At 37.6% G+C, this 23,685-nt stretch overlaps 1 protein-coding gene across 8 annotated transcripts in view; it reads left to right on the top strand.

Annotated features, from left to right (window-relative positions):
• The window catches only part of LOC110447417 (A-kinase anchor protein 13-like), a 232,534-nt gene that overhangs the window by 89,308 nt on the left and 119,541 nt on the right, over nt 1-23,685 (top strand). For all 8 annotated transcript variants that reach the window (XM_021493096.1, XM_021493091.1, XM_021493094.1 and 5 more), the window contains one exon: nt 13,657-13,739. In XM_021493096.1, coding sequence (XP_021348771.1) covers nt 13,657-13,739 — 83 coding nt within the window. The remainder of the gene's footprint in view (nt 1-13,656; nt 13,740-23,685) is intronic.

The raw sequence follows: 23,685 nt of genomic DNA, 5'->3' as shown, positions 1-23,685 counted from the left end.
ATTACATGTTAATAACTTGATTGGAATTATAACCTTGAATTGACAGTTTGATACTTTGAAAATTTTGAGCCAGCCCTACCCCCAAGGGCTGTAGGGTGGGGCTCAAAGGAGTCAGTGTGCTAAAATTTCTTCATTTTCCTTGTTAAGAATCAGAGGTGCTAGTTTCAAATCCTTTTTAGTCTGAAATCTGTATGCTAGATATTGAGTAAGGTGGTTTTATTGTTTTTTGTCACTTTGAATAATATTTCTGTTCATGTTAAAAACAAAATCAACTCTCTGTATAAATATATCAGGTGACCGTTAAGGCCCATGGGCCTCTTGTTCTATTTACATCTTGTTGGAGTGCTGAGTATTTGTGGAATGAGGGCTGGGTTCTCTGTAAACACTGTAATTAACCCAGCGTTGACTCTAAACTGAATATAACCTGAGTAGTTACAATTTAACTATCATTTATAATTTTGAACATTAAATCATTTTCTTGACCTTTAACCATCAATACAGTTTCGTTTATGTCATTATTTTGCTTTTGAATAAAGGATAGAAAAGTTGCTCATGTCTTGCCCTCAATCTGACAATATAAAGGTTTGTTTCATGTCTTGTCCTCAAACCCACAATATCAAACTTTGTTTCATGTCTCGTCCTCAAACCTACAATATAAAACTTTGATTCATGTCTCGTCCTCAAACCCACAATATCAAACTTTGTTTCAGGTCTCATCCTCACACCCACAATATAAAACTTTGTTTCATGTCTCGTCCTCAAACCCACAATATCAAACTTTGTTTCATGTCTCGTCCTCAAACCCACAGTATAAAACTTTGTTTCATGTCTCGTCCTCAAACCCACAATATCAAACTTTGTTTCATGTCTCGTCCTCAAACCCACAGTATAAAACTTTGTTTCATGTCTCGTCCTCAAACCCACAATATCAAACTTTGTTTCATGTCTCGTCCTCAAACCCACAGTATAAAACTTTGTTTCATGTCTCGTCCTCAAACCCACAATATCAAACTTTGTTTCATGTCTCGTCCTCAAACCCACAGTATAAAACTTTGTTTCATGTCTCGTCCTCAAACCTGCAATATAAAACTTTGTTTCATGTCTCGTCCTCAAACCCACAGTATAAAACTTTGATTCATTTCTCGTCCTCAAACCCACAATATAAACTTTGTTTCATGTCTCGTCCTCAAACCCACAATATCAAACTTTGTTTCATGTCTCGTCCTCAAACCAATTATATATAATTTTGTTTTCCATGTCTCGTCCTCAAACCCACAGTATAAAACTTTGTTTCGTGTCATTATCTAGCCCTCAGCAGCAATAGCTGTACTTCTTCAATTTATATCAAGATCTGTATACTTGATGTATCTGCTGTTTCCATGGCAACATTTTTAAATGCACTTTATGAGATATTCCATGTTTAAATGTTTTGATAAGATTTAATGTTTTGATACCTGTTTGTTCTAGGCTCGGTAAACGTTCTGACTCTTCATTTCTTACCATCATTCTTTTATAATCATAATTATTCAGCATCATATAAGTGGATAGATGAATTGTTATAAAACCATTAAATAACAGAAAATATCTTCTGAACAAGATTGTGATCAATTAATGGTATAGTCTAGTAGAATATGATATTAGTACATGTGTATCCTTGTTAGAGTTTGTGGATCTTGATAGGTAAAGGTAGTGTTTGTCAAGGTGTGGAGGGCATTGTTCAGCTGTAGTATATGTAAAGGTGAATAGGGAGGGGGAGTAGAGGAGGGGGAGTTTCCTTCCTTTGTTATGTGTGGCCTTCGTCAGCCAATACCCCTACAAATGATCACATATGTAAAACTCATGCTCTTTACAATGTTGGGATGAACAAACCATAGATAATGAGTTAAAGGAATGGAAAAATGGAGTTGAAAAAACAGTTATGAGAATCCATATGTAAAACATTGGTAGAGGACAGAAAATAATTAGAATCCAATGTTTACATGTGGGATGAGGTTTATGTATCCGACACAGAAGGAAGGAATTAATGTACACAGACTGATGTATACTGGGGCTACAGATGGTACAACTGCTCAGCTTCCCTCCACATCCTCTACCTACACAGCAATGTACACGTGTCCCTCCACATTCTCTACCTACACAGCAATGTACACGTGTCCCTCCTCATTCTCTACCTACACAGCAATGTACACATGTCCCTACACATCCTCTACCTACACAGCAATGTACCCGTGTCCCTCCACATCCTCTACCTACAAAGCAATGTACACGTGTCCCTACACATCCTCTACTTACACAGCAATGTACACGTGTGCCTCCACATCCTCTACCTACACAGCAATGTACCCGTGTCCCTCCACATCCTCTACCTACACAGCAATGTACACATGTCCCTACACATCCTCTACCTGCACAGCAATGTACACGTGTCCCTCCACATCCTCTCCCTTCACAGCAATGTACACGTGTCCCTCCACATCCTCTTCCTACAAAGCAATGTACACGTGTCCCTACACATCCTCTACCTACACAGCAATGTACCCGTGTCCCTCCACATCCTCTTCCTACACAGCAATGTACACGTGTCCCTCCACATTCTCTACCTACACAGCAATGTACACATGTCCCTACACATCCTCTACCTGCACAGCAATGTACACGTGTCCCTCCACATCCTCTACCTTCACAGCAATGTACACGTGTCCCTCCACATCCTCTCCCTACACAGCAATGTACACGTGTCCCTCCACATCCTCTTCCTACAAAGCAATGTACACATGTCCCTACACATCCTCTACCTACACAGCTATGTACACGTGTCCCTCCACATCCTCTTCCTACAAAGCAATGTACACATGTCCCTACACATCCTCTACCTACACAGCAATGTACACGTGTCCCTACACATCCTCTACCTACACAGCAATGTACACATGTCCCTACACATCCTCTACCTACACAGCTATGTACACGTGTCCCTCCACATCCTCTTCCTACAAAGCAATGTACACGTGTCCCTACACATCCTCTACTTACACAGCAATGTACACGTGTCCCTCCACATTCTCTACCTACACAGCAATGTACACATGTCCCTCCACATCCTCTACCTACACAGCAATGTACCCGTGTCCCTCCACATCCTCTACCTACAAAGCAATGTACACGTGTCCCTCCACATCCTCTCCCTTCACAGCAATGTACACGTGTCCCTCCACATCCTCTACCTTCACAGCAATGTACACGTGTCCCTCCACATCCTCTACCTTCACAGCAATGTACACGTGTCCCTCCACATCCTCTCCCTTCACAGCAATGTACACGTGTCCCTCCACATCCTCTCCCTTCACAGCAATGTACACGTGTCCCTCCACATCCTCTCCCTACACAGCAATGTACACGTGTCCCTCCACATCCTCTACCTACACAGCAATGTACACATGTCCCTACACATCCTCTACCTACACAGCAATGTACACGTGTCCTTCTATTCCTACCTGTATATACACCTGATGACACAGATTGTACAGGTTTCCTTCCATTCTGACCTGTAGGTGACCTTCAGGTAGGATTAGTAGGTCAAAGGTCAATCTGTCAATGAAAGAGAAATTCTGTTTCATTTGATATGTTCAGGTCATTTTCACTAGATCTGTTCATGTTGCTTCTAGAAAAATAACTCAAGATTTTGTTCCTGGTGTCAGGAGGTAAAAAAAGGTCAAGGTGGTGTCAGGAGGTTAAAAAGGTCAAGGTGATGTCAGGCAGTCAAAAAGGTCAAGTTCACTGAGATTACTAAAATTCACTTTAGATGCATGGGTTCTGTTTGAAGTATTGAGAAAGCCAAAGTTGAAGTTTATGATCAGTGTATTATTACGATTTACATTTATGTTGTATTTTTATACAATTTACAATATATATTTTTTGTGTATTACCAGGTTCTACCAATGATTTGCGATGTTGTTAATTTTTGGGATAAGAATGACACCTATTTGTGTTGAGTTGAGCTCTGATAAAAATAAACCCTAAAGGGTTTGATGGTGATGTTTACTTGTGTGGGAAGAGACGAAACAGTCTGTCTTAGTGTTAACTGTTATATTGGATCTCAAAAAACTTGTTTACAGGTCTAAAAATAGATATTGACATGTAAGTTCAGGTGACTTGTTTTACAGACGAAATTCTAATTGTGGAAAACATAACTGTTCTCCGTCCTAAGTAACAGTTTTTCTCTGTAGGCTTGAATCAGAAAGAAAAAACTTTTAAGGTCACCTGAGACAAAGACTCAATTAAGTGACCTATTGCGATCGCCTTTTGTCCGTCGTTGTGCGTCGTGCGGCGTGTGTCTTTAGACAATTCACATTTTACGACTTCTCCAAAACCCCTGAACCAATTTCAATGAAATTTTGCATAAACCTTCCATGGCCAAAGGTCAACCAAAAATGTGAATTATATGGTCCCCAGCCCCCAGGGGCTTGAGGGGTGGGGCCAAAAAGGGTCAAATTGACTGAAATTCCAAAACTCTTCTTAGCAAATCCAGATGTGGTAGAATCAAATACTCTTCATAGATGGAAGGGTCATAAGGTGCTTTACCAAAATTCAGCTGACTGACAGAACCACTATTTGTACATAGTACATATACTACCCAGATCTTTCACACTACTTTTGCATTACATGTAGTTCAAGTTTCCTTTGTTACAAAATGATTTCTTTTTCATTTGGCAACATCGATAACATCAGTTTTTACATAACTCAGGTGACCGTTAAGACCATGGCCCTCTTGTTTTCTTTGACTTTCACTCTTGAATGAGGTCATCAATTAAGGAGTGATATTTCCTAATTAGGTGACCTAGATATGTATTTGATGAGTTGTGTCAGCCGTTGTGTTCATTACCAGGTCAGAAGTAGTGGCATTGGTTCTTGTGCACTTGAGGTGGCCATAGCTACACTGACAGGTGGCTGGAGTGTAGACAGGGGTCAGGTCCACTTGAGGTGGCCATAGCTACACTGACCGGTGGCTGGAGTGTAGACAGGGGTCAGGTCCTCAGTGACTTGCTGTAGCGGATATGACATTTCTAATCATCCGACCATTGATGATGTTTGTGTGCGATTCCTGTCACCTTGATGCATACCCTAGAACCCAAACGGCCACCAGGGACCAGGACAGTCCTTCCTATACCCGCGCCCACACTTGAAGAACTGCCAAGATGCTCAAAGTGGTGATCAAAAATGTAGCTAGCTGTTAACATGGGATCCTCAGAGACTCTAGCTATCTTGCTATATTTCTGAGTTGACTTGGTTCTGTGAATAAAGGGAAATGAGGATTTGGGCCCAAAGGATTTATATCTGTGTCCTTGTGATTTGTATTGTACAGTTGTAGAAATTATCCTCAGTGCGTTGAGTCTGTTTCAGGAATACACAAATTGGTATTTAATCTGCAGCATCACTCATCTCATCCAATGACAGAAACATGTTTATTAATCCTCAATAGGGAAATCTTCTTTAATTTGTCATTGTTTACCTTGGCACTGCTGAATTACCTCCTTTTGCAGTAAAAGTTTGAAATACTTTCATTAAATTATTCATTTCTCCTACATTTAAAACATTAACACTGAAAGAAATAATCAGTATATATAGGAGATTAGCTAATCTAATTATCAGCTACAAAGACAGTTGATAGTCTACTACTAAATTTGTTTATTAAGTGTTGTGTGATGTAGAACAATTGATGAGCTAATGCTTTATTTGTTGTTAAACATATATGGCTCTGCTAATGTCTGTTTTGTGATGAAAACAGCTGATAAGTTATTTTTTCATCAATATTTAACTGAATTTTCATCAAAATAATATAACATTGAAAATTTTCATTATCATAACCGCAACAATTAATTATGTAAATAAACTTGAAGAGTAGAAAGGACAATTTTTTATTGGATGAAAAGATAGTAATGCAATGAAAATATTTCCGAATTACTGTGTCTGAAGGACTGGGTATGACTGGCTTGTATCGTAAGGATAGGACATGTACATGTGAAGCCGGCTACTTTGGAATATAATCCACAGAACCATGGCTGTACTAAACATGATCTGTGATCAGTCCCCCACGGAACCATGGCTGTACTAAACATGATCTGTGATCAGTCCACCACAGAACCATGGCTGTACTAAACATGATCTGTGATCAGTCCCCAAAAGAACCATGGCTGTACTAAACATGATCTGTGATCAGTCCCCCACGGAACCATGGCTGTACTAAACATGGTCTGTGATCAGTCCCCCACGGAACCATGGCTGTACTAAACATGGTCTGTGATCAGTCCCCCACGGAACCATGGCTGTACTAAACATGGTCTGTGATCAGTCCCCCACGGAACCATGGCTGTACTAAACATGGTCTGTGATCAGTCCCCCACGGAACCATGGCTGTACTAAACATGGTCTGTGATCAGTCCCCCACAGAACCATGGCTGTACTAAACATGGTCTGTGATCAGTCCCCCACAGAACCATGGCTGTACTAAACATGGTCTGTGATCAGTCCCCCACGGAACCATGGCTGTACTAAACATGGTCTGTGATCAGTCCCCCACGGAACCATGGCTGTACTAAACATGGTCTGTGATCAGTCCCCCACAGAACCATGGCTGTACTAAACATGGTCTGTGATCAGTCCCCCACAGAACCATGGCTGTACTAAACATGGTCTGTGATCAGTCCCCCACGGAACCATGGCTGTACTAAACATGGTCTGTGATCAGTCCCCCACGGAACCATGGCTGTACTAAACATGATCTGTGATCAGTCCCCCACAGAACCATGGCTGTACTAAACATGATCTGTGATCAGTCCCCCACAGAACCATGGTTGTACTAAACATGGCAGTGGCGGATCCAGAGGGGTTTTTTGGGCTTCAGGAAACCCCCCAGCCCTGAGAATAGGGGATATATAACAAATTCTTTTAAATCCTTCTTCTGTAGGAATGAAAAGATTTGTTCCATATTTGGTCTAAAGCATCCTTGGGTGAAGGGGAACCAATTTTGTATAAACGGTGGGTCAGGCCCCATAGGGGCAACATAGCAAATTATTCTTTAAAATCCTTCTTTTCTTCTGTAAGAATGAAAGGATCTGGTCCATATTTAGTGTGGAGCAGCCTTGGGTAAAGGGGAACCAATTTTGTATAACCGCNNCCCCCCCCCATTGGGATGAAGGGATTTCTTGCCAATTTGGTCTGGAGGATCTTGGGCAAAAGGGAATAAATTTTGTATAAACAGTGAGTGTAGCCCCCCTGGGGGCAGAAGGGCATGACCCAATAGGGGAAACATATCAAATACTTCAAATACCTTCTGTACGAATGACAGGATTTTATCCTTATTTAGTATGAAGCATCCTTGGGCCAAGGGGACTCAATTTTGTATAAACGGTGGGTATGATCCCCCTAGGGGCATAGGGGTGGGGCTCTATTTGAAGTTTGTTCTCGCTATATCTCAAGTACTGGATGGATCTTTCTGAATTTCATATGTACTTGCAGCACCTACTATGGAGTGATATATCTTTACTTCATACCAATTATTTTAAAACATATTCAGGTGAGCGATACAGGCTCTCTTGTTTAAAGTCGCAGTAATGATAAAATACGGGTTTGTCCAGAAATATAGAAAATAAGGACCAGGCTTGTTCTGTCATTGAGTGTAGTTGTATTGATTTGATGATCAGACAACGAGCTGAAGTAGAATATATTTGACAACGAGTCTGTTGAAAGTGTGTCTGATTTTCTCATTTTTCTGCTCAGTCACTGAAGACTGATTGGAGGTCAGTGATGCGTGTCTGACATCAGCACCATGTTAGTTAGTTAACGCATGAACTGTGTTACCTTTATCTCATCATATTTGCAATAAATCCCCAAAGGGGGATAACTGTTGCCAGTCAGTTGACTTGAATTGCATGGTAGTCCCTGTGGAATTGTAGAATTTCATTCTGGCCATTAAGGTTTAGTGCTTTTGATTTTATGTAATATATGACACAACTATTACAGAAAAAACACTTCATTTGATGACCAGACTGTTTGGAGAACTTCACACAAGGTGAAGGATATATATTCCCTGCCATGAAGTGGTGTGGGGCACTGTTCGGCTATACATGCATACATTGGTTATCATTCGGCCATCAAATGTCTGTATGTCCAGCCAGTTAACTTCTTGCATTAAAGTCAGTTATGAACAAAGTGCTACAGCTAGGGTCAGGCATCTACATATCCATGTGGGCCTTTACGAGAAGAACATATTAGTTTTATTTGTGACCTTGGTTAAATCTTTGCATTCAGGTCAGTTATGGACTTAGTACTGCAGTTAGGGTCATGTACGTACCTAAGTGGCTTTATGAATAGAACATGTTGAATGATATTTTTGTAACCTTCAGTTTTGACCTTGGCCTTGTGCACGTGTTACTTCAAAAGTATTGGCGCTGGACATCCATGTCTTGTGAACACATTTATAGTTAATTCTTATCTTGTACACAAATTGCAAAAACCTATTACAGAAAAGTGATCTCACATCAGTGATTCACGTAATACAGATAGGCATGTTTACTAAAAACGTATATATCACAGTTTTATGTTCATATACATCTTGCAGCATAATTAAGCAGTTAATCTTGTAGCTTTCAACTACTGAATCGTTGGAATTGATTTAATGACAAATCAGATGTTTTAAATATTCTATATTTAATGTCAGGGTCAATGTAATGATAGAGGTTAGAGTTTAAATGTCAAGGTCACTAGTGATAAAGGTCAGAGTTTAAATGTCAGGGTCACTGTAGTGATAGAGGTCTGAGTTTAAATATCAAGGTCACAGTAGTGATAAAGGTCAGAGTTTAAATGTCAGTTTCACTGTAGGATTAGAGGTAAGAGTTTAAATGTCAGGGTCACTGTAGTGATAGAGGTCAAAGTTAAAATGTCAGGGTCAATAGTGATAGAGGTCAAAGTTTAAATGTCAAGGTCACTCAGTAGTGATAAAGGTCAGAGTTTAAATGTCAGTGTCACTGTAGGATAAGAGGTAAGAGTTTAAATGTCAGGGTCACTGTAGTGATAGAGGTCAAAGTTAAAATGTCAGGGTCAATAGTGATAGAGGTCAAAGTTTAAATGTCAAGGTCACTCAGTAGTGATAAAGGTAAGAGTTTAAATGTCAGTGTCACTGTAGGGTTAGAGGTCAGAGTTTAAATGTTAGGGTCACTGTAGTGATAGAGGTCAAAGTTAAAATGTCAGGGCCACTGTAGTGATAGTAATGCACTTAAGGAAGATATCTTATACAAAATTTGTTATTTATAAACTTCCAAAGCATCATTACTGTGGAGAGGTCACATACTCTACCACATAGAATCTGATCGAAAGTTTTAATAACCATTTAGGAGGTTTAGTGGACAGCATGGTTCAGTTTACAACTAAGATTAAAGTCTGATAAGGGTTCAGGTTACTATGGTCGACCTTCTAAATCTGTTCTGTATACGGCGCCTGTGAGGACTGAGTGATTGTCACATAATGGATAATAGAGAAGATTCAGTTTTGTAAGACTTTTATATAACAGTTTATATAACAGTTTATATAACATGTGTACAGTTATTATTGTACTGTGTGTTTAATCTTCAGTGATCGCATACAGGACTGTGTGACAGACTACAATCCCTCACATGTATATGATTGTACTGTGTGTTTACTAAGCAGTGATCACATACAGGACTGTGTGACAGACAATAATTCCTCACATGGAATGTTTTGATGAACTTCTGTAAAACAGACCATACATTGATTATCTTTACCATTTTAGGAAATGTTCCCCAAAGATAGAGTTTACAGACAATGCTTCTATGTTCTAGTCATAATCACAGCTAGTTTGTTCTATGTTCTAGTCCTAATCACAGCTAGTTTGATGGACCGATTGATAAAGCAAATATCTTCAAAAATTATAATAAATATGAAGAAACATACAAAATTGGCATACACTTTTTATCGTTGTTTGGGCTTAAGAGTAATACAAAATGAGTATTATTGAGTTTTCAAAGTGTAAAGTGTAAATATATATTGGACATGATATATTGCTATCCATGTATTTATAAGAGACAAGACTAAAATACATATTGATGATCAAATACAAAACGACTGTGCACTGGAATTTTGAAATTATCTCTTGAGCCATAATACAGAACAAAAAAGGAACCAGACAAAAAAGGTGAGTTCCGGAAATATTAATAGAATAAGTAGATGGTGGTTAGATTTACATGTGACCCAGTTACAGTTGTCATTTGGTTTTATAAGATATGACTGCCTCCTTGACATTAAAGTTCTACAAGACGACTAACTATATATCACCTTTATCATTGTGCCCTCGTTTGTTGTGTGACATGAGGATGGTGGGAATGTATTCAGCTGTGTGCCTAGGACCTGCTGCAAACCATTACAGACTAATATTACAGGATTATCTCCAATCGACATTGATTAAAATCCATTATCAGTAATTCTCCGATCGATATACCTTCCCACATACAGCATTTGCCATAGTGTTATTGTGTAGTCGTTGATGTGATTGGAATTCTACATTAGGAAATCTTTAGTAAAGGAGGTAAAAATGCAAGGTCAGGGTAACTTACATGGGGCAATGTGACCTTTCTGCAATAAAGCCTATGATAAGGTTTGGTGGGACTGACTGCAAGGAATACTAAACACCCAAAACACACTTAAAGGCTTTCCTAGATGTTTACAGCAGCCAATCACAGAGCAGTATGTAACAATGATGACTGTCTAGAAACATTGTGTAGGGCAAACAGATGGAAATTAATGCTTACTTATCTATGCTGACAAAACCATAGAAAATCATTATCACACATAAAAAAAGATATTGTTTTATTTATGGGATAGAGAATTCTGTTGTTGGCAGTTGGAGATATCCTAGAAGTCGATTATTCTTTCATTTTTTGTTGCCAATATCATGTTGTTGATGACTTGACAAGTCCACCAAAACCTACTTATACAGTGTAAAGTGTGTTTATCTCCCTACCTGTCTATATGAAACTAACATCTTAATATAAAACATTTTACTGAGTTTCAACAAAGTTCTTCAATATATAATGCTGCTCTGATTTGCTCTGAGCTAAGCTTTATGATTTCGTCCATTTACACCGTAAGTGTTATAGGAGATTAAGGAAATGCATCTCAATTTTAACATCTTCATCATACAGATTTCTAGATTACACTGTTTCATTTAAAGAATAATTTTATAATGTGAGACTTAGATGGTCTGGTTTATACAGGTATTCTGGTAACACAGGTTCTATGCACATAGGAATTCATACCTTGAGACCTTAGTTAAATGTCTGGTTTAAACAGATGTCTGAATTATGCAGGGTTTGATTAAGGTAGGTAAGGGATTACATACAGTAGAGATATAATGGAGTGGATGTTCTGGTGATCTGGTGTTGTGGAGACCTTGAACATACTCAAGGATGATTGGTGCATGTTAGCGGCCATAGTATTGATTTTAAAGACGACAAGAACAACATTATCTTTGATGTGAGCTGATTAATGATTCCTGTAAAAACTTTATGTTTAGGTCATCACAAATTTATGGCTAGAACTGGATGCTTGTGTACACAGGGCTTTGTACACTTGTCAATTACATAGAAATAATGATGGTCAAAAAGTGATCAGTTTCATCCACAACATCCCCGGGAAATAGGATAGAGGATTTGAGGTCTTGTTTGGACAGCTACCATCATTGGAGGTCTTTACAGGTCAAGATCATCGCTTTTAGGGTTGATTAGTGTGGGCTACAGAGACAGATTGTAGGATATGTAGGGCTATATGTAACTAATGACTTTTTTAATAGGTGGGCTTCACGGCTTGGTCAATAACAAGTTTGTAACCTTCTACAGAAACAAGTTTAATTATGTGTACAGTTGATGGGAAATAGTTGTTAAATATGATGTAAAAAAATCCATATTTGAAAAGTTTGGTTGCTCTGATATACATGTAATCAGGGTCACTGAGCGGTCAATAACAAGTTTGTAACCTTCTACAGAAACAAGTTTAATTATGTGTACAGTTGATGGGAAATTGTTGTTAAATATGATGTAAAAAAAATCCATATTTGAAAAGTTTGGTTGCTCTGATATGCATGTAATCAGGGTCACTAAGAAGCTTGGTTACGATAGAGGAAGGGACAAATAGTCAGTGTTGTTATGCCATTTAATTACTACCACTTCAAGATTTGGCATGGCTGCTCTCTAGCAACGCCTTGTAAGGTTGCTCCAACCAGTTCAGTATTGATGATAGTGATGGCAGCTCGATGGCGGTTGTAACAAATTTATGAATTGTGAAGGTGGAACAGTGATTCTATTGGCGATAGCTGTAGTGATGATGGTGTGTAACATGAGACCCGGCTCTCCTACACAAATCTGTTTGTTAATCCAGACGATATTGATGTTGCAGAATTCAACGGGGAGAGATGTTCAGATGATTCTTCGGTCATTTACAAATTGTAGGTTTATATCTCCAGCACCATAACAGTATTTCATTTCTATCTGATATCATTGTGGAATATTTCTCCTCAAAGATTTCTTTTATGGCATTTTTTAAATTTCATGAAAAATTGTGAATTTCGATTTTAATATTTAGTCATATGTTTTAATTTCAATTTTATCTTAAAGAGAAAAACACAATTTAGAAAAATGATGCTTTGAAAACTTGTTGAAATGATTAGCTATATCTATTAAAGCAGCTCCTATAGAAATACTAGTGAACTCCCTGGCCGTTGTGGGATCAATATCTCGCCAGTTGTACACAGAATTGATTACATGTTGCCCATAGACTTCCCACCAACTTCAGGTACATATGTAGGGTTGGTAAGGTCCTCTCTCTCTCTATCTATCCCGAACAATCATCTCTAAACACGCGCTGGTTTTGCGATTATTTTCTGTGTCAATTCAAGATAGAGAAGGCTGCTTGGAAACGTTTAGTTGTGGAATATAGATGACTGTACCTTCAGACTACGGGCTAGTGAAAGAGAAACTTAGGTCGTATCAGTGTGTTGGGGCATTTCTCAGTCTCAGTAAGGGTCTCTCTTCTCCTTTCTCCGCCGACAACGCTGCTGCTGCTGCTGATAATGATGATGGGGATGAGGATGATGGGAGAGGGGTTCTGTTTTTGAAGAGACACCAAACTTTCACTGCTGTGGAGAATATTAAGGGGGGTAACTGGAACGGCAGCTAATTTTAGAAATTTGGCAAAGATTGTGCCTGTTGAGGTGGGCCTGTGCCTGCCTAGTGATATAGCAGTGAAAGTGAATCACTCATTCATACATACTGGGGCAGCCAACTGGCAGGGTGAGGGCAAGGTAGCAACCTCAGAAGCCAAACCTGGCTTCCCAACATGCAAAGTGAGGGGACAACTCGTGATTAAAGGGCCAACACTTTCGAATACAATCGTCTCTCTGTGATGTTTTTTTTAACGTAACACAAGGAACCGAGTAATTAAATGTAACCTGGCCGTACAAAAGGCTACAAAGACTGACCACGCTGGCATCAGGCATTCCTACCTGGAGTAATGTACTTGTGAATACCACTTTACTACAGGGACAAAGTTTCTACACACTTTTAAGGTCGTCATGTTTGTGGTTTATTACAGAGGGCAGTCTGTCAGGTCTCCATGGATTTAACCAGCAGCTTCTTCAACAGAGAGATTGTAACAGAAACACATTGATCGCACAGGTAAGTCCAACTTCTTTCTTTCTTTTGCTTTTCTGGTTCCGAGACCGGATAGAAATATACCTATATCTTATTACCATTTCTCTCCCATTTTCTCTTTTTCTGTCTGTAAGTTGGTTTGAAAAAGTGTTGGAATGTACACGAAGGAACGTCATTTTGTGCAGCGTACAATTTGGTCTGTGATTGTAAAATTTGTTGAATTTGACCACACATGATTGAATTTTTCTTATATAATTAAGTTTTCATTTTACTAGTGCAAAGGAGTAAAATTGTTTTTAAACAGTCCAATTTTGTCTGATAAACAGACAGATGTGACGAGGTCAGTATCTCGGTATACCTGTTCGTATCCCTATGTGACATGTAAACTGTCAATGTAATATTTGCTCCAGAATGTCAAACTTATACAATATCACGCAATTAGAAAATATCACGTAAAACTCCAATTGTTGAAGGTATTGATAACCATAATATTAAACAAATTAACAAATGTAACATTGAATGATACAAAAAAAGATTACAGCAGGACTCTGGTTTGAACTTGCAATCCTGGGATTACTAAACAAGCCCTGTAACCACCTGAGCTATGGGTTTCGGTGAATGATTCATCAACATTTCATATATTTTTTCAAGATAGAAGTAAAAGTTGATGAAATATTTGTTCCAGTTCTGTTATGAATTTTTCAATAGTAGCTTTTAATTAAAATAGGATTTCAGTTTTACCTGACGTGTCATTAGGTTCAGCAGACTAAAAGATGTTACCTGTATGCAGTGTGCGTCAAAAACACGTGGAAAGTTGGAAAACACCCATGTTATGTTGTCCATTGTTCAAAGCACAATTTTGATGACCTGTTAAATTGATGTATATCACAAATAAATATCAACATTTGGATACACATAATCAAAATTAAGTATCTTATTTGCCAAAGTGGAAAATGTCTTCTTTCTTTTATATATCTTTTGATAAATAATTATGCATTTGAATTTGCAAAAGAAACAAAATTAATCCACATATGATAATTGCTGTCTTGCTTGTTTATCATAGATAAATATGAGATTTCAAGTAAATCATCTCCCTTGCAAATTGAAATAGAAAAACAGGAGTGTTTTGATACAGTAAGGAGTCTTTGTTCAGTTTTTCAAATTTGATATTTACCAAAATGTCTATGTTTCAGGTTAAACTCTCTCTGTACCTTATAATCTTTGTTATAAAATATAGTTTTTAGGTTATGTATGATTTGAGTCTTAAAATGAATTTACGATAAGGTTTGATAAAAACTTATTTATATAACTCAATTGTATTCATCACTCTTGTTGACCTGGATGTTAGTGTGCGGTGGGTCTAATTGTGGGAGGAAATCAGATTATCGGGAGTAAAACCCACGTGGTCTGGTGGGTGACCCCATACCTTTCCACGTTCGATCAGAGAATCGAACACTGGCTGCCTTGGTGAAAGGCAAGTGTGGTATCCACAGCACAACCCTTACCTAATCAAGTTTTGGAGATGTTGTTCATAAAAAGAAAAATTTACAGAAAATATACTACCAACAGATTTTAGGATCCCTAAACTAGGACTTTACTCTTAGCTTCAATAAATCTGTGGAGATTATTTTCCCGTCTAAATTCTGTTCTGGTTCGAGTACGTAATTGCCATGTTCTGTTTTACAGTTCTGTAACAAGTATAATAGTGAAGTAGGTTTTTTAGAGGAAATGTTTAAATTTGATAACATGAAGAAGCAGCCTTGCCTAAACTGCACTCGGCAATTAATGTCTTGGTGCAGGTGTTCGTCTTGGAATTTCAGACGCCAGTTTTTAATTGTCAGACCTGGTTGGATCTTGGTGTGTGAAAGGTTTCTAATGTTTTAGAAAGGGTTTTCTCACATGTACTGTTGTGTTTCATCATATACCACCTGTTGAGTATACACAGGTATAAACTTTTTGTAATTTGAGGATGTACAGGTAAACACCAGGGGGGTAATATAATTTGCATATGCAGTCTTTTACTAATTATGGTAACTGTATTTACCTGTCTTTACAGAATTAGTACCTGTATTTACCTGTCTTTACAGATTTTGGTACCTGTATTTACCTATCTTTACAGATTTTGGTACCTATTTTCATCATGAAAACTTGCAGATTCCTTTTATCCTTTATTAGGGATTTTACTGTACTTTTTATACAGTATTCTAGGTTGTATTTGATAAAATATTCTTTGAAGGAGTTTTTAAGATTTTTGTTGTTTAAACAATTAACTTCAAGAAAATGATCTTCTACATGATATGAAAGTTCAAAGTGAAAAAAAACACATAAAAACTTCATTTGAAGTAAAAGCTGTTTCAAATTTCAAAATAATTATAAAGGTAACACGTTGGTGGCAGATTCCACTAATGAAAGGTAATTTGACCATTTAATATATTTTGTTGTTAAGCTCAGCATTAAATTTCCTGTGAGCAGTACCACCCCAAAGGACTATTGTTCTAACAGGGTAAAAACCCTTAGGACTGTTGTTGTAACAGTACCACCCCTTAGGATTGTTGTTGTAACAGAACCACCACTTAGGACTGTTGTTGTAACAGTACCACCACTTAGGACTGTTCTAGTAACAGTACCACCCCTTAGGATGGTTGTTGTTGTATTACCACCCCTTGGGACTGTTGTTGTAACAGTACCAGGACTCTTGTTGTAACAGTACCACCACTTAGGACTGTTGTAGTAACAGTACCACCCCTTAGGACTGTTGTAGTAACAGTACCACCCCTTAGGCTGGTTGTTGTAACAGTACCACCCCATAGGTCTGTTGTTGTAACAGTACCTCCCTTAGGACTGTTGTTGTAACAGTACCACCCAATATAACTGTTGTAGTAGCAGTACCACCCCTTAGGACTATTGTTGTAACAGTACCAGTCGTCCCCTTAGGACTGTTGTAGTAACAGTACCACCCCTTAAGATGGTTATTGTAACAGTACCTCCCTTAGGACTGTTGTTGTAACAGTACCACCCCTTAGGACTGTTGCTGTAACAGTACCACCCCTTAAGATGGTTATTGTAACAGTACCTCCCTTAGGACTGTTGTTGTAACAGTACCACCACTTAGGATTGTTGTTGTTGTATTACCACCCCTTAGGACTGTTGTTGTAACAGTACCACCACTTAGGACTGTTGTAGTAACAGTACCCCCCCTTAGGATGGTTGTTGTAACAGTACCACCCCATATGTCTGTTGTTGTAACAGTACCTCCCTTAGGACTGTTGTTGTAACAGTACCACCCAATATAACTGTTTTAGTAGCAGTACCACCCCTTAGGACTATTGTTGTAACAGTACCACCCCTTAGGACTGTTGTTGTTGTATTATCACCACTTAGGACTGTTGTTGTAACAGTACCACCCCATATGACTGTTGTTGTAACAGTACCACCCCTTAGGACAGTTGTTGTAACAGTACCACCCCTTAGGACTATTGTTGTAACAGTACCACCCCTTAGGGCTGTTGTTGTTGTATTATCACCACTTAGGACTGTTGTTGTAACAGTACCACCCCATATGACTGTTGTTGTAACAGTACCACCCCTTTTAAGGACTGTTGTTGTAACAGTACCACCACTTTGAGGACTGTTGTATTTCAGTGTGACAGTAACTACCCTGGACAGAAGTGTATATACTACCACCATTCGGGAGTACAAGGATGATAGACTCCACATACCAGGCTATCTCTCTGGGCCTGGCATATTAACAAAGTGTTTATTAATAAAATCCCATACCTTTTTTTATCAGATTTCTGCAGTTTTACACAGTATATAAACGGATTTAGTTTTCATTTGCATCCCACACATACTTAAGTGAAATATGTTTTTGTGAGCTGACTTTCAGATTTCAAAATAGCAAATTTCACCTGTACTTTCTAAATTTAGGCTTTCGTCTTAATGACAAAACACAAACACGATCATGTTTATTGCTTCTAAATATACCCTCACCATGTGGATAGGTTCCCACAACTAACCAACCCACACAAATCACATTTTTTTAGTTGGATGCCAGGGATATTGCCTTTGAAATACAAATTGTGACGGTCTTGTCGTGATTGGTGGAGAGTAGGTGAAGCGATGCCCGCTGAAGGCCTCGACAATGTTGTCATTACCAGCTATCTTTCCAAGCCATTGCTCAATACAGTCATCTCATCTTTCTCCAATGGATTCTCATCCCTAATTTCATAGGGTTCTGCATCTGCAAGCGAGTATATCTGTCACAAATTGGCTCGATTAGGAGATGTAGAAGTCGTAGAAATTCTCTACAACTCAAAGGCAGAAGATCCATGGGTCATGCAAACACGACACAAAAACACCTCCTTATCAAGACGGGCAGTTATGTCCATTTTTTTACTCGTTCAATGTGAGAGTTTCATAAGATGATCTACAAAGACAGCAATAAGCCATTTAATGTTTCATGCAAAATGTCAGTAAAGCATTAGGATGCTTTGATAAAGTTCCATCTGTAAGTATTCATTATTTCTGTTCCCCCACTTTTTCTGTCAGATTGAATTTTCCCATTTTATTTTTTATATGATTCCTACAAAAAAGTAAAGTAACTGTACAACAACAGTCGGACAGTGTTTACATGTCAGGCCTGAACAAGAATAATTAGGCATGTTTGGCATAGGACCAAAACAAAATGGACCCATTGCTTCGGCCGCGGATGTTTTTTTCATTGTCAGATGTACAAAATATTTTGACCTACCAACCAACCAAAATGTAAAAGCCTTCCTCAGGTTACCCAAACAGGATAGTTTTTAACTCATTCAACCCTGAAATTTCAAAATGAACCATTCCAACATTTAATTGGAAGAGTTCAAATGTGTCTTCAGGGGTGAATGTGTTAGTGGTGGCCTCCTGCTGGATAATAACAACTATAAAAACAACTGCCGTTGACAAATAGGATTATACAACTAACTACCAAGTGTTGTCAGACAGTGTTATGACAACTCCCAAAGTTTGTAGTCAGGATAATGACAACCAAGTGTTAGACAGTGTTATGACAACTTCCAAAGTTTGTAGTCAGGATAATGACAACCAAGTGTTGTCAGACAGTGTTATGACAACTACCAAAGTTTGTAGTCAGGATAATGACAACCAAGTGTTAGACAGTGTTATGACAACTACCAAAGTTTGTAGTCAGGATAATGACAACCAAGTGTTAGACAGTGTTATGACAACTACCAAAGTTTGTAGTCAGGATAATGACAATCGAGTTACCCTGTGTGACAAACATAAAACAAACAGGTCCAAAATGTTTTAACTGGTGGTGAGTACAGTAATTAGATTATAAAAGTCTGCCGTCACGTAACTGTAGTGATATTCCAGACGTATCGTCTTTACTGCATCACCAGTGAGGAAAACATTCAATCTGTCTGAAACTGCCTTTATATCTCCACATCATTTTCTCATCCTGGGACGCACAAACTGACATTGAGTGTGAACCATTACTTTCATATTATTTGAGATTGAAACTTGCCTCGTATATTTAGACCATTATTGCCATATCTTGGGAGACGATGTGAAAAAAACCCCGATCTTGCCATTATTTTCTTATTTGTATTGGGAGAAGGTCAGGCAGGCATCATGATAGGCCATTAGTTTTTGTATCAAGTGAAAATGAAAGGTTTTATGTGACACTGACAGTCATTTCCTATCATTTGTTACTGAGTTTCCTTTTGTTTATAAGCAGTAAATGGGTTTTTTTAACGTTTCTGTGAAATAATCATTACCAGACAAAAGATTGAACAGTAAGTGGAAATGTGTAATAATTTGAATTTGACAAACAGTAAAAGAAATTGTCAATAAAGTTAATTGGATAAACAAAAATAAATGAAAAATGTGTAATGATGATGATTTCATGCAATATGGAATTGGATGATTAACATTTGTACCAATGTAAGAACCATTACATTGGTCGAACTTGATATGCTGAAGCATACATAGGTGTAGATGCTCTTTAAGCTAGGTTTTCTGGCTGACTAGACTTTGGACACCACACCTGATTTCAGTTGTGCTTGATTTTTCTACTCTATTCTCTATGCTGTTACCCTATTCCATGTAGAAACTACCAAACATTCAGGGCACTGGACATGTATGGTAATATGTTTACAGTATAGCTTTATACCTTGAAGGGGTTTTGCTGAAGGATTATGAAAAAAGAGCTGAAGTTATGTTTAACTCATTCACACCTGAAGACACATTTGAACTCCTCCAACTCGAAGGTTGGAATAGTTCATTATGAAATTTAAGGGGTGAATAACTTAATTAGGCAGATGAAGCAGTAAACCTTCCATGATGAAATGTAAATCTAATATTTACTTACAAGTTCTCAGCTTATCCAAAGTATTAAGGATTGAGGAGAGAGTCTGTGCTGATGGGATTAATGTGTGGAGGTTTGTAGATGTTTACAAGTTTCGAATGTTTGTAAGGTGTGGATGTTTAAGGGTGGGTAGACAAGTGAGTTATCAGGTTTGTAAGGTGTGAATGTTTAGGGGATTGGTATAAACAGGTGAGGTATCAGGTTTGTAAGGTGTGGATGTTTAGGGGTGGGTAGACAGGTGAGGTATCAGGTTTGTAAGGTGTGTATGTTTAGGTTGGGTAGACAGGTGAGGTATCTGGTTTGTAAGGTATATAGACAGGTGGTGAATTATCAGGTTTGTAAGGTGTGTATGTTTAGGGGTGGGTAGACAAGTGAGTTATCAGGTTTGTAAGGTGTGTATGTTTAGGGGATTGGTATAAACAGGTGAGTTGTCAGGTTTCTAAGGTGTGTATATTTAGGGGATTGGTATAAACAGGTGAGTTATCAGGTTTGTAAGGTGTGTATGTTTAGGGGATTGGTATAAACAGGTGAGGTATCAGGTTTGTAAGTTGTGGATGTTTAGGGGATTGGTATAAACAGGTGAGGTATCAGGTTTGTAAGGTGTGTATGTTTAGGTTGGGTAGACAGGTGAGGTATCTGGTTTGTAAGGTATATAGACCGGTGAATTATCAGGTTTGTAAGGTGTGTATGTTTAGGTTGGGTAGACAGGTGAGGTATCTGGTTTGGAAGGTATATAGACAGGTGAATTATCAGGTTTGTAAGGTGTGTATGTTTAGGTTGGGTAGACAGGTGAGGTATCTGGTTTGTAAGGTATATAGACCGGTGAATTATCAGGTTTGTAAGGTGTGTATGTTTAGGGGATTGGTATAAACAGGTGAGTTATCAGGTTTGTAAGTTGTGGATGTTTATGGGATTGGTATAAACAGATGAATTATCAGGTTTGTAAGGTGTGGATGTTTATGGAATTGGTATAAACAGGTGAATTGTAAGGTGTGGATGTTTATGGGATTGGTAGAAACAGGTGAATTATCAGGTTTGGAAGGTGTGGATGTTTATGGGATTGGTAGAAACAGGTGAATTATCAGGTTTGGAAGGTGTGGATGTTTATGGGATTGGTAGAAACAGGTGAATTATCAGGTTTGTAGGGTGTGGATGTTTATGGGATTGGTATAAACAGATGAATTATCAGGTTTGTAGGGTGTGGATGTTTATGGGATTGATATAAACAGGTGAGTTATCAGGTTTGTAAGGTGTGTATGTTTAGGGGTGGGTAGACAGATGAGTTATCAGGTTTGTAAGTTGTGGATGTTTAGGGGATGGGTATAAACAGGTGAATTATCAGGTTTGTGTGGTATGGTTTTCATTTTGTGGGTCTCTTTGATCTCCGTGGCCGCCAGCACTTTCGAGGCTTTCATCTCTCTCATGCGATGTTCTGTTAAAACAAGGTAAAATAGACATTTTTCATGCCTCATACAAAACAGAATTCTGTATGACAGAACCCATCACAAATTGATATCATCTGTAACTTCACAGGGATTGTTTAATGATTATATTTTAGTAAATATTGTCGGAATTCTTTCAACAATGGAGGTGCGTAATGAATGAAGATAAGGATGATAAAATGGGTAGATAAGAATAGCACGCACAGCCATTTACATTACATCTGATGGATTTTACCAGAATTCATCCCAGGATAGCACAAATGGCTTTCGTTCTCTAGAAATAACTAAATCAATTCAGCTCGGCTATTGTTTCTTCTAAAATTGGCCCAGCTTTGTATTTAAAATTTGGTTCCATGATGTAAAAAAAGAAAAAAAGTATTTGGTAAAATTTGGCTTCAAACAAGGATATAACAAGGTGAAAATCTACACTACAGTGAAGGTCTAATGATACTGAAGTGAACAGATTGTGCTTGTTGGTAGTTACTGTACCCCCACAATAGTATTAAGAATATGGTAGCTCAGCATGAAATAATTGTCTCATATTGGAAGAAATAGTCTGTAGGGTGTACTGTTTGGCCGAAGTTTAAATTTATTGTGTTAACCGAACGGGTGAAATTTTCATCGTCTTCAAGACAATAATAATTGGATATATTCAGCAAATATTGTATATCTGATATAACAGAACAATGCATTTTCTTTTATAATCGATTTGAAAACAAATACTGAAGCAGAAACAATATTTTCAAAATAGCATAAAATGCTTAGAAATGAGAGCGTTTGATAGAACGTGGTATACCGATCAGTGCTATGACCCAGAAATCTAACCCAAAACTAACTTGATACTAAATACTTACAGAATTTAATCAGCACTTAACAACAGAATACTAAATACTTACAGAATTTAGTCAGCACTTAACAACAGAATTTAGTCAACAGAATACTGAATACTTACAGAATTTAGTCAGCACTTAACAACAGAATACTAAATACTTACAGAATTTAGTCAGCACTTAACAACAGAATACTAAATACTTACAGAATTTAATCAGCACTTAACAACAGAATACTAAATACTTACAGAATTTAGTCAGCACTTAACAACAAAATACTAAATACTTCCAGAATTTAACCAGCACTTAACAACAGAATACTAAATACTTACAGAATTTAGTCAGCACTTAACAACAGAATGCTGATCATAGAAACTCCAACAAACCAAACTTTCATGTATTGGACGTCGATGGTGTCCTCATATAAATAGCATGCTTTAATACTGTGCAACCAGTTACGAATGCTTACGTTTGATAATCAGGATCTTTACTATGTATACTGAACACTATATTAACTTAATACCTTACTATAATCAGGATCTTTACTATGTATACTGAACACTATATTAACTTAATACCTTACTATAATCAGGATCTTTACTATGTATACTGAACACTATATTAACTTAATACCTTACTATAATCAGGATCTTTACTATGTATACTGAACACTATATTAACTTAATACCTTACTATAATCAGGATCTTTACTATGTATACTGAACACTATATTAACTTAATACCTTACTATAATCAGGATCTTTACTATGTATACTGAACACTATATTAACTTAATACCTTACTATAATCAGGATCTTTACTATGTATACTGAACACTATATTAACTTAATACCTTACTATAATCAGGATCTTTACTATGTATACTGAACACTATATTAACTTAATACCTTACTATAATCAGGATCTTTACTATGTATACTGAACACTATATTAACTTAATACCTTACTATAATCAGGATCTTTACTATGTATACTGAACACTATATTAACTTAATACCTTACTATAATCAGGATCTTTACTATGTATACTGAACACTATATTAACTTAATACCTTACTATAATCAGGATCTTTACTATGTATACTGAACACTATATTAACTTAATACCTTACTATAATCAGGATCTTTACTATGTATACTGAACACTATATTAACTTAATACCTTACTATAATCAGGATCTTTACTATGTATACTGAACACTATATTAACTTAATACCTTACTATAATCAGGATCTTTACTATGTATACTGAACACTATATTAACTTAATACCTTACTCTCTGGTCATCAAACCGATAACTAGGTTTTCT

This window comes from Mizuhopecten yessoensis, unplaced genomic scaffold (genome assembly GCF_002113885.1).
Source record: "Mizuhopecten yessoensis strain PY_sf001 unplaced genomic scaffold, ASM211388v2 scaffold3349, whole genome shotgun sequence".
In the NCBI taxonomy this organism is placed as follows: Eukaryota; Metazoa; Mollusca; class Bivalvia; order Pectinida; family Pectinidae; genus Mizuhopecten; species Mizuhopecten yessoensis.
Note: the sequence above shows the minus strand (reverse complement) of the source record. Positions and strands in the feature narration are given on the sequence as shown.